Here is a 12,552-nt window from a genome sequence, read left to right on the forward strand (position 1 = left end):
AATGCCTCTATGTTTCTTCATTACATTCAAATAACTTCCTCCTGACTTTATTCATGACATAAACTTGTTGTCAGCTCTGTTTCATTTGCAGGGCTTATAGACTGGGAGTGTGATTTTTTGGAGTAAGTTTATTTTAACAAAATTCCAGTAAACTAAAAGAAGTTGGACGTCCTGTGGTATGCATGATAGAATTTTAACTGTATTACTTATCTTAGGAAAATAAACCAATACATTTTTCTTGTGGAAGTTAACATTTTATTTTAAGTTTGGTCATTTTACTAAGAAGGCATCTTTAATAAGTGTCCTAACATAATTATGTCTACTAGTTCAAATATGTGAAGAAGATATAAAATGTGAGTCGCCTTTAATTGAATATTTGGGATACACTTTCTCTTTCTTTCCCCTATTAACTGTAGATTGAAGAGTCTATTTTCATTGTCATTCAAATTTTTTGGTAATTTTTCCCCATCATTACTTTGGAGCTAGACGTTCTCTTATACTTTTACAACAATAATGTTTAAAGGAAGGTGGGGAGGAAAATATTCTTTATTGTTAGCCTGTTAGGCATTCAGATAGATTTGGGCATAAGCCATTTCTTAGACTATCTCCAGAGTAATTTAGACAGCTTACAAAATTGATTTTAATGAATAAAGTTTTATCCCTTTAAGAGAGTGTTTACTTAAACTGTTGCCTTCAAGAGATTTTTGTGTGTAACTAGATTGTTTAAAATTGTTTTGTAAATAAGAGGAATTTGTATTTATGTAATATAAACAACTAGAAAGAATGCACATTTCCTACTTTGTAAGGAATTCCTAAAAATGCATGAGTGACATGAAACAGTAGGATTTTTGCAGTGAGACTGACAGAGAGAATAAACGCAGCCAGAGAGAAAGATGGAATGTCTTCTTTGGTGTTTCTAAGGAAATTGTAATCTATCACAACACCAAAGTCAAAACCACTCAGAGGTAGAGCTGGTAAACTGACGAATTTAACCTTTCTATGAGTCACATGAAATAAATGATCAGTGACTGTCAGGCTTCAATGGTTTATGCACAAATGTCTGGAAATGGCAGTGTTGTGTCAAATATATATTTTATAATTGGTCAGAGATATCTCATGCATTAATCTACTATGATGAATAGTTTCCAAGGACACTCAAATGCCGAAAGCTATTTTGTTTGCTTTCATGTAGAGAAACCTGAGTGGACATATATGTTTTTTATGGATCTAAGACCAAGTCAGTTGTAGTGTATACAAATCCATGTACATATTATACATGTTTATATATATTTTTAGTGGGTATATATATTGACAGTGGGACTATGTATCATGTTCATTTAGCTTTTTTGAACAAATTTTCCTTTAAAGATGCAGAAAATATTAAGATTTTCTTGGTTACTCTTTATGCAGATTGATCCATGGACTGAATGCATGATGCTGTTTATGTTGGGCTATATACTGGTTTTAATCACGCAGAATTCTTTTTCTTTCCATAAGTGTCTACAACTAAGATTTGATTTTAGTTGCATTAAAAAACATTACGTTAGCAATATTGGTATTAAAATGAGATGTCTTCATGTAAAAAAAAAAAAAAATACAAGCCAAAAACCCACCACTCAAGATAATACTTAAAGTCTCCTCAAACCTTTGAATTAGTTGTTTCACATGTTATAATTTTACCAATTTTCTGAATTCCCCAGGAAACTCTGAACTATCATTCATTTTATTTGATGTTCCAGTGATTCGGGTTGTAGTTTGAGATTACACATGGGAATAGAACACCATTAGAGAGAAATAAAATCCTTTGTACAGAACACATAACCCTCTATACTAGCCTTTAGCACTGCACAAACAGTGATAAAGGGATGACATGACTAATATTGGACTCCTTCACATGAGACCAATTGCCTTTACAGCTTATGGGATTCGGTATAGAAGTTTCTAATTTTAGCTTTAACCCTTTTGAAAGATAGGTGTTAATCTGGATAATCTAATCATAGATGGACATGCAGTCAGTATTTTCTATTATATCTGCATTGTATATAGCACTCTGAACTCATATGTTCATTATACCTTTGGTTTTACATTCTATTTAAGTGAAATGTAACTAAATAATTCAGAGCCCGAATCTACTCTATGGGAGAAAGGTTGAGGTTTTGGGAAACTGCGAAACGTAGTCCTTTATAAGAATCTGTGAGGCAGCAATCTTATTCCCTCCTTCAATAGGTACATTTACAGAAAATTTTCCTCATTTTGCTTTTCCGTGAAGAGCTAGAGAGGGGAGAATCTTGCTTTCTCTTAGATGCAGGGTTAATTGAATCTTTTGATACCTTCACTAAATGTAAGATTTTCTTTCCTTTAATCATGTTGATCAGGATAAGTGGCTCCTTTAAAAATGATGAGCTCAGAAGTTCTAAAGGCTGGGGATAGGTTTCTATTTTAAAACATAAATATATTTTTGATATAATTCTGTCAGGATTATACATGAACTAAAAATTCTCTCCCCCTCACCATTACAATTTCCATGTCTATTCTGATGTGAATTGGCCAGTACTAAATACAATTAGAATTAAGTATACACAGAGTTGAATAGTGACCACTTAAAACACATGAGGTAATATCAGTACCAAATATTTAGATTATGAAGTCTTTTTTAAAAAAGATTTTTAGCAACGGAGTCCTACTATGTTGCCCCATCTGGCCTCAGACTCTTGGGCTCAAATGATCCCTCTCTTTGAGCCTCACGAATAGCTGAGATGGCAGGCATGACACTGTGCCCAAGTCTTATTTTTCAACAAATCAATAGATTAAGTTTAGTATAATTTTAGTCTTCTGCATGTTTTGTAAAAATTAATGTAATGTTCATTAAGTGATTAAAAGTCATGTTAATACTGTGTGGGAAAGGATGCTTTAATTTATGTCTAAAATTCATACTGCATTTTGGACTAGAGGATTCAAACAACATTCAAATTTTTGGTTTTAACATTTTCAAAAATATCTTCATAATGGGCTTCATTATGAAGATGATGAATGTTATATATATAATTTATGTGATATTATATATTATTTCATTTAATAGTCACAGTGACTTCATGGGGTAAAGGTACTGTTCTCATCTTTATTTTGAAAATAAGCTTAGAATATTTAAGTAAATTATCAAAAGTACTACAGCTAGAATATGTAGAGATGACATTAGAACCTGGATCTGTTTTCCTCTAAAGCTTATGCATTTAGCCATGCCTCTATGTGGCCCCACAACATAATCCATGGATGGATGGTGCAATATTTTCTTGATTTTTGGGTAAACTTGGAAAAAAGTCATTAAATTTTAGCTTCTTGAGCAGCGTAGCTGATGTTAGCCTCCCTGATAGATAGAGCCAAACCTTTTATACGTAGGGTTGGAAAATGCTATCTCACTGTGATTCAGACCTCTTGTTCCCAATATAAGCTTCCCGGCTTCCTTTTCGGTCTTCAGATATAATCTTGGCTTCTGGCTCACTCAAACATTAATCTTCTTGACTGGTCTATTGTTTTCGTTCAGGTGGTTCATTTGTTCCACTTGGTCTCCTGACACATGACCACAAATGTCAGCTTGGATGTGTAGCATATTAAGACAGTTCTTTAACTTAGATAACTTGATCACAAAATCACCAATATGTTAATACCTTAAAAAGTGAGATCGTGGACTACGTAGCCCATCAAAAAAAGAAATAGTATAAGCTACATTTTGGTCCTATTCTTTCTGATAAACCACCTTGCCTAAATCTTGACTGAAAATTTTAGTTGAAGTCTCCAGTTATCTTTTCCTAACAATATTTGGTAAATTTCTTATGATGTTCAGGATTTTAAAAAAACAGTAAAAGCATTGATTGAAAAGTACTTATCCTATCTCAATAAATGAACTAAGCTGTTAAATAATGAAACATGTGTTTGTATGTCTTGGCATAGATATATAGATACAAACTGTTCTGTAACACCACTAATTCTCCTTCAGTGAGATATTGGAGCTATTAGCCTAGATGTTACAGAAAATCATGTACTCGTCCTGTTTTAATAATTTCTAAGGATGTGGTTGAAATAAGCATGGGCTTAGGAGTCAGATATGGATTTGAGGCCTAGAACTGCTACTTACGTTTTGAGTGATGCTTAGGGAGTTACTTAACTACTTTGCTTCTTAGTTTCTTTACCCAGAAACAATTTTCAGAATAGCTAAACTTAGAAAGGCTGACAAGGATTTGGGGCAATTAGAATTGTGATATTTTGCTGAAGGAGTGCCAAATGAAATAGCCACTTTGGAAAGCAGTTTTTAAACAGTTAAATCTATACTTCCCATAAGATCCAGCTATTCCACTCCTAGGTACATTTTTTAACAGAAATGAAATCATGCTTATACAGATACTTACATGTGAATGTTTCTATCAGCTTTATTCATAATCATCAAAACCTGGAGACAACTGAAATGCTCATCAACTAATGAATAGATAAACAAATTGTGGTATATTCATGCAGTAACAAGAAATGGAATACTAATACATGTAATGAAATGGTTGAATATCATAATATTTATGTTAAGTGAAAGAAGCCAGACACAAAATTTGAAAGCTATACAATTCCATTTATAATGATATTCTGGCAAGAGCAAAACTGTACGGACCCAAATCAGATTGGTAGTTGCCAGGATGCTGAGAGTAGAGAAAAGGGATTGAATGCAAAGGTGAATGAGGCAATATTTTAAGATGGTGTAAATGTTTTATATCTTATTTTTATTGGTGGCTACATGACTATATATTTTTTAAATGTTTAAATTTTACTATATGTAAATTATACCTCAGTAAAAAGGAAACAAAAAGTAACTCATGTTTTGGGGTGGTTATGAAAATTATAAAGAATCATTCTCCTTTCCTATTTTTTCTTCCATTTGGTTCTTTATTATTCTTTGCTGCTTCTGTGTCCCTCAAAAACATAAGGTCCATGAGAAATGTTGGTTTCTTATTTCAGGGCTGAGATAATATAGAAAACTTTATGTCTTTGTCTGTAATCTCTGAGTCAGATTTTAAATCAGGTCATTTAAAATATATTCTTATAATTCTAGATGTTCCAGTTAATACTAAATAACTCAGAGCTGTAATTTTCATATGCCCATGAAATATACCAAATATATCAGTTTCAACTGGATTCCTGATCTGTGTCCTGTAGCACTGGGAGGATACAGTATCATTGAGAGAGCACATGAAGCAGCCTTGAGTTCTGAGCCTGAGTCTTGCCTGAGAAAGGCTTCCCCTGCTTCTCAGCAATCCATTGTTCCATGCCAGTGGTTCTCAAACTTGAGCGAGCATCAGATTCACCAGGAGAATTAGTTAAAACATACATTTCTGTTTTCCTCCCAGCTACTGATTCAGTAGGTCTGTGGTAGGGAACAAGCACTTTCATTTCTAACAAGTTCCCAGATGATCTCAATGCTACTGATTTGGAGTGCACACTTTGAGAACCCTTGATTTATGCTTACTTCTAGTGTTTCAGTGTCAGAATTTCTGCACACATGCTCACCTACAGGAGCCAACATTTTGTTTTTAAACTGCCATCTTAATTCATGGCCACTTCTGTATTGGCTGAAATCAGTATATTCTACGCATAAGAGAGAGAGAAAGAGAAAGAGAAGCAGTAAAACACTAAGTGCTTGGCTGGAGTTCACAGTGTTTGACGCCTGAAAGGCAGGGAAATGGTGCTGGCAAGAGAAAAGGAAACAGAGCTATGTCTAGCCACACCCCCTTCCTTTTAACCTGTTGAGTATTGTCGTTGTACATCATAATCATTTTATCCCCTTAGTAACGGGCTCCTTTGGGTCTCCCATTCTCTCTACTTTAAAAGTTCTCAAGACTCTTACTAAGCCTCCTCTGTCCATTCGCCTAAAATGTTTTCATTTAAGACTTTTTTCACTCTCTAGTTGCTAATAAATAGGCCCTGCCTCCTCACACTTACGTTGTGTGATTATATCTTTTTTTTTAAGATAAATAGTAATTTTCCCTGAATAAAAACAAAGTACTATGAACTCTACCATTTGAAACAGGGATGTGTAGGCGACTGATTTCAACTGAACAAATGCGAATCATGTTCTCGTGAATCATGCTTCCCTAGACCTAGAAAGAAATAACCCTAATAATTTTAATAGCAGAGGGAATAAAGACAATATGAGTAAAATATAGAATTTTAAAAACAATTTGTGGTAAATTTAAAGAAATCATGGATTATTTCATCTTCCCAAATGCCAAAGCAGATATTGAGGACTATATATAAAATTGTTCAGATTTTCTATTATGTAAAGGTTATTGTAGGGGACAGTGTGCTGTAATGATGTCTGCTGATTTTTCTCTGTGATAAATTAAATGGAGTATATTATACTTAGAGCTGGTGTCCCTTTATCCCTCTACCACCACCTCACTGATTATAGAGCCTTTAGAGAAAATGGCTCATTGCACTAGATGATTACATGCCTCAATTGAATAGTAGCTTGTTGGCAATTATCATTACAATGCCATATTGATTTTTTTCTTGTTTCCATTATGGAAATTAAAGCAGAATTTGTTAAAATGAGCTTCTCTGTGTATCATGGATGGTGACTGGTTCTGAATATGAGCTATTTTAAAAATATGTTTCTTTCAGTGATGTGATGTCTCTGATACTCCCTTCAAAATTTAGGTCTCTGCTTTGTTGATAAGATTTACCTTACGTCTTTATGAAATGGATAATTTAAAGACTGGAATGGAATGTTTTAAATATATAAAGCATAGATTTTAATTATATCACAGAAGTTTGTATCTTGATTTATGTTTATGATGTTCTTGGGAAGTATCAAATTGGTAATTCTCTTAACCGTACAAGCCAGTAAATTTAATTAAATTTAAATTAGCAAATATTTATTTAATGTTGAGTCTATTTAACCTAAATACTTAGTGGCTATATAGAAGCTACCTAGTTAAACACTATGAAAGATAGAAATATTAATGAAATGATACAACTATCTTTAAAGAATTTATATGCCAAAGGGGTAGATAAGACATATGGCAAGAATCATTATGATAATGTCAGGCAGTAAAAGATAAATATTACATGGAGATTCTAAGGAAAAAGAACTCATTTGATTGGAGGAATTACGGGGAAAACACTAATGACTTAAAACAGCTAAATTTAGCTTTAAATGGTTTGGAGAGATGGAGTTGAGGTTACCTTCTGGGAAGAAAGAATTAATGAGTTAACATGAGGAAGTCCAAGGTGGGCTCCAGCAATGATAATTTGTCTGATTTCATTGGCACATGTGCTTTAAGGCCTGAGGCTGGAAAGGTAGATTGAAGCTACATCAAAATGTTGAGCCAAAGGATTTAAAATGTATTAGGTAGTTGGGGGGAAATTTTTGGACAGGAAACTTTGGTTAAGGGTAACTTAGTCTGTAGTTTTATAGAATGAGTAAAAGAAAAGAATGAAGTTGGGGAATCACCAGTTGGGAATCTCCAGGCTTATTAAAGGAAAGATAACTAGGGCTAAACTAGAATGTTAGCACAGGCATTAGAAAGGAAGAAAGGGGGCATTTGGGGGAGCCATTCTAGAAGTAGAAGTAGAATATTTGTGACTGGATGCCTGAAAGTCAAACCAAGCTATACATTATCAATATTTCAGCCTTCTACCACACAGGGGACTTTATCTCCAGCCAGTCTCCTAAACCCGCTTGCTCAGCTCCTGCCACATGGGTTTCCTCACAGTTCCTGAAACATTCAAAACACACTAGCTAATGCCTCATGACCCAATTTGCTCTTAATCCTTCTACCTGAAAAGTCCTCACTTTCTCAAGGGTTCTGCTGAAATACCTAACCTTATCAAAGAATCTTTCCTGATCACACATTGAAAAATAGCAACCTGCTACTCTCCATTCATTGTATTTTCCAAGGTTTATTTTTCTTCACTGCATCAAAGCAATTATTACATTCATTATATACTTACTTGTTCACTGTCTCCCTATCTCTAGACAGTAAAGTCCATGAGGCTATTTGCTTAGTGTTGTTGCCTGTTCTGTATCTCTCTCACCTAGAACATGCTTGGAACTGTGTTAGACACTCAATATTTGTGGAATGAATAAATAGGATAAATGCAAATGTGAGAGAAATGGGGCATCAAATAACTATGCCAGTATTTTGAGTCTGAATAATTTAAAGGGTAGTAATGTTATTAATAGAGTATCAAAGAGTAGAAGATAAGTTGACTTAGGGGTATGGAGATGGAGGAAGATTAATTCAGCTTGTAAATTCATGCTTAAGTATATCATGCTGGTGAAACAACCAAGGCAGTGCTGTGTAATGGGCACTCTAAAATGTGCACAAGTCTAGGATTGAGGTAAAGATCACTGAGTCATCCTCAAAGACTTGATACTTGAAGCAATAGGAATTGAAAAAATAATGACAAGCAATATTGAGACAGAATTAACAGATTTGAAAACTAAATTTGTATTTTGGATATTTAATGTTTTATATTTACAAACTTATTTATACATCTAATTTTTTGTTTACTTCTTAGCTGGGTTAACAACTTCGGCCACGAAGGTCTTGGCCTCTTATTGGATGAGCTGGAAAAGCTTCTGGACAAAAAACAGTAAGAATAAACATTAAAAATAAAATCACCAAAGGGGAGATGTTTCAGCACAACGTAAGTTATATATTTTTTCTTTATTTAGGCAAGAAAATATTGACAAGAAGAATCAGTATAAACTTATTCAATGTCTCAAAGCATTTATGAATAATAAGGTAAGTAGTAATTATTTCTGCCCCATCACAAAAGGTAAGAACTTGTCCAACAGTACGAAAGTGTGAAATGATCAAAATATTTCATTTTTTAATTATGTTTTTAAGTTCTGAGGTGCATGTGCAGGCTGTGCAGGTTTGTTACGTAGGTGAAACCCGTCACCTAGGTAATAAGCCAGACATGCATTAACTCTTTTCCCTAATCCTCCTCCCGACCCTGTACCTATTTTTTACTTATGTTTCTGCTGTATTAATTAATTGTAGACTAGTTTTACAGGTGTGTACATAACAAATGTTTATAAAGTTTTACAGTGAGGTTAAGTACACATTTGAAATCATACATAAAAGATAAATTTGATGTTTAATTTTCCAAAATTTGAGCTATTGTTAGTTTCCTCGGTCATTTTTTTTTTTTAATTCTATGGTGATATTTCAGTTTAACCAAAGAAGTCCTCACAGCATCCAAAGGATTTCAAGGGTGATATAACTTCTTTAGATCTAAATCTGTTTAAAAAAAATGGATCCCTATTCTAATGTTTCTTCTGTTCAAATATATTGCTTTCACATAGGGAAGATAGATAAAACACTACTTTCCATTGACAATGCTACTAATTTCCTCAGGAGGGTGAACTAGTCAATGAAACAAAAACAATGATTGGAAAAAGCATATTTGGCTCTTGTCTATAATTTAGAAATGCTGTGTCTGATTCTCATTCTGTGTTTTCCTCCAAGAATTTCTTTCATGTGAACAGAGATCTTTTTGATTTTATAGTATATTCAATATTCAGAAAACACGAAAAAAAGAACAAAATAGTGAGTGCTTGTTCAGTTTACAAAAGGATCTTTATGATGCAAATCCTCATAATATTTAAGTAGTACTTAAATGAAACTATATACTTTGCTTCACAAAACATTGATTGGTGGGTTTTTGAAATCATGCAAATGAACTAGTCTTGCTCCCAATTTAGGTAATAATATTGTTTCTTTAATGGTAGTAGGAAAATTTAAATGTCTTTTCTTGAATACTGTTTCTATACAGAAAATTTTAATTCCATTGAAAAAGAAAATTCTAAGGATGGGTTGACTTGCTTGCTAAGAACATTGTAAGGATGGACCCTATGAATTTTAGACAATGGTTTTTCTTCTAAAAATAGACCACTCAGGTTATGAAGTTACAGTATTTTTTTTTTTTATAAACTATTTGTTTACTGTCTTAGAAGTGACCTCTACAGGGGTCGGGTGCGGTGGCTCAAGCCTGTAATCCCAGTACTTTGGGAGGCTGAGGCGGGTGGATCATGAGGTCAGGAGATCGCGACCATCATGGTCAACATGGTGAAACCCTGTCTCTACTAAAAATACAAAAAATTAACTGGACATGGTGGCGCGTGCCTGTAATCCCAGCTACTCAGGAGGCTGAGGCAGGAGAATTGCCTGAACCCAGGAGGCGGAGGTTGCGGTGAGCCGAGATCGCGCCATTGCACTCCAGCCTGGGTAACGAGTGAAACTCCATCTCAAAAAATAAATAAATAAGAAGTGACCTCTACATACCTATAGATGAAATACTATTGACTAATTCACTTAATTACCTAATTCCTTTTATATAGTATTTTAATCTCAAAATAGAAATAATTATAGCAATAACTAGAAGTTTGCCAAATATAAAATATAGCTATTAACCAATGCAATAAGATTGTATATTAATCTATAGAGTCTCAAGCATATGGAAATATATATAAGTATATGTTATACATACATGTACCAGAAAAGAGTATTAATATATCAGTATATGTAATGAATGTTTGCTAGTGGACATGAGACTCCTGAATACAATATGCTAGTTGTACTGTTTCTGGAAGTTTCTTACAGAAACATTCCCATCACTACTGGTACAGATTTTCTCAAATTCTGGGCTCTTAGTGTTTGGCTACAAAGTTAAACAGAATCTGATGCCTAATAAGGAATTAATGAGCATTGCTGCTTCACAGCTCAAGATGGAGCTCTTTCTTCAATTGAAGGAAACAGTCACTTGATGGAAAGAGAACATAGTACCAGAACTCAGGAATTACAGTTCATGCTTTGCCCCTAATAAGTTGCATGGCCTTTGGAAAATTACTTGACCTCTCTGAGTATCAGTCCCCTCATCTGTAAATTTAGCTATAGGACCCTTTGTTCTAAGTTTTTATTGACTCATGTTGTCAATTATCACAGCTTTTCAGGATGCTAAGTAATTTTAATCAGGACAGTCACTAGAGAGAGTTGTAATAGAAAGATTCTTATAGAGCCTTTGTTTTCACAGGACATACTTTGATTTGTCAACAGATTCTTAAGAGTTTGACAGTTTCAAAAAGCATGACGATTTGACTTAGATTATTTAAAATTGATATTTTTAGTTAGGCCATGTTAATGTCTTGCACATGGGTACTCGGAGCATGAATTAATAATATTTTTAAATTATTGACATGTGACAAAACAGGCATAAAATATGCATTCAGAATAGAAAATATACAGTGATCTTTTCACTTCATATTAGAATACATTGTCCAGATCAAGGAATTAAGCTTTTATCCGAAATGACTTACACATCAAATTTTTTGACCCCATGGAGTTTAGATTACCTACTTCAAAAACTTCTTTCTCTTATCCAATGCATATAAAAAATAGGATCATAAAAAGCAACCCATTGTTTTAACTTCCAGTACAATAATACTGCTCTGATGTTTGGATTAATGATTTTCCAGATATATTTTTCATGTCTTTTTTTATTTTCGATGTGTTTCTGCATGTTAAAAACTATTTTTAAACATTAGGTAACATTTTTAAAAGCTAAATGATTTCACTCTCAGTCTCAATGACTCAAAGCTATTAAGTTTGGTAATTGCATTGTAATCATCTATCAGTTTTACAAATGTGTTTTTCACTAATATTCATTACTTTTAATCATCTACTGGCCACCTTTATGTGTACTTATCTATTTTGTTTTTGTTGCTTCTTTCCAGGCATGTTTCTCCATTTTGTTTTGTTTTTTTTTTTTGTCTTATCTCCGTATATTTTCTTATTTATTATAACCTATGATAAAGTCACATTTAAGAGCTTTAGCTGTGTTCCCCATCTGCCACTCTGAGTTCTTTTAGAAGTTAAATTAGGGATGATGGAACTATTCATATGGTTGGTAATTAACTAAAGTTTAGCTGAAATGGAAAATCTGCTTCAATGAAATATCCAATTTCACTATTAGACTGTAAAATAAAGCAAAAATATTTGATAAAAAATCACAAAAATACTTTGTGGGACAAAGATCAAAGAATAAGTTGTCTTCTTAATGTAATAAATACTCAAGTTTTAGACTTTCATTAGAATTTCTTTACTTATTCATGCATGCACATGCATACACACAGGTATTCATACTTAGAAAATAAATGAAGATGATGTTTTCTCTCTTTAGTTGACTTGTGACATTTAATAAAACACAGGTGCCATATCTTTAGGTTCACAGCTTTTGTAGTGTAGCACAGCTGTCTGAATCAGGGAGGATAAGAGACAGAAGGCATGGGAATACCCATACTGAGGCTTATACTGGCATATAGTATTCAAAAGAGCCTTTTTAAAAAAAAAACATTTTTCTCTTTTTCTTCACCTTAATTTTTCATACAAACATATTGGACAATTTAGCCATGAATTCCAGACATCTCCAGGGAGACCCAATGACATAAGTAGAATTACTTTAGAAAATCATATCAGTATGTGCTTTACATGTTATTCTTTGTTG

General features: G+C 33.4%; 1 protein-coding gene across 6 annotated transcripts in view; it reads left to right on the top strand.

Annotated features, from left to right (window-relative positions):
• DIAPH2 (diaphanous related formin 2) overlaps window positions 1-12,552 on the top strand; it is a 933,611-nt gene that overhangs the window by 218,220 nt on the left and 702,839 nt on the right. For all 6 annotated transcript variants that reach the window (XM_078363563.1, XM_078363565.1, XM_078363567.1 and 3 more), the window contains 2 exons: window positions 8,563-8,637; window positions 8,720-8,789. In XM_078363563.1, the coding sequence (XP_078219689.1) occupies window positions 8,563-8,637; window positions 8,720-8,789 (145 nt within the window). The remainder of the gene's footprint in view (window positions 1-8,562; window positions 8,638-8,719; window positions 8,790-12,552) is intronic.

This window comes from Callithrix jacchus, chromosome X (assembly GCF_049354715.1).
Source record: "Callithrix jacchus isolate 240 chromosome X, calJac240_pri, whole genome shotgun sequence".
Classification (NCBI taxonomy): Eukaryota; Metazoa; Chordata; class Mammalia; order Primates; family Cebidae; genus Callithrix; species Callithrix jacchus.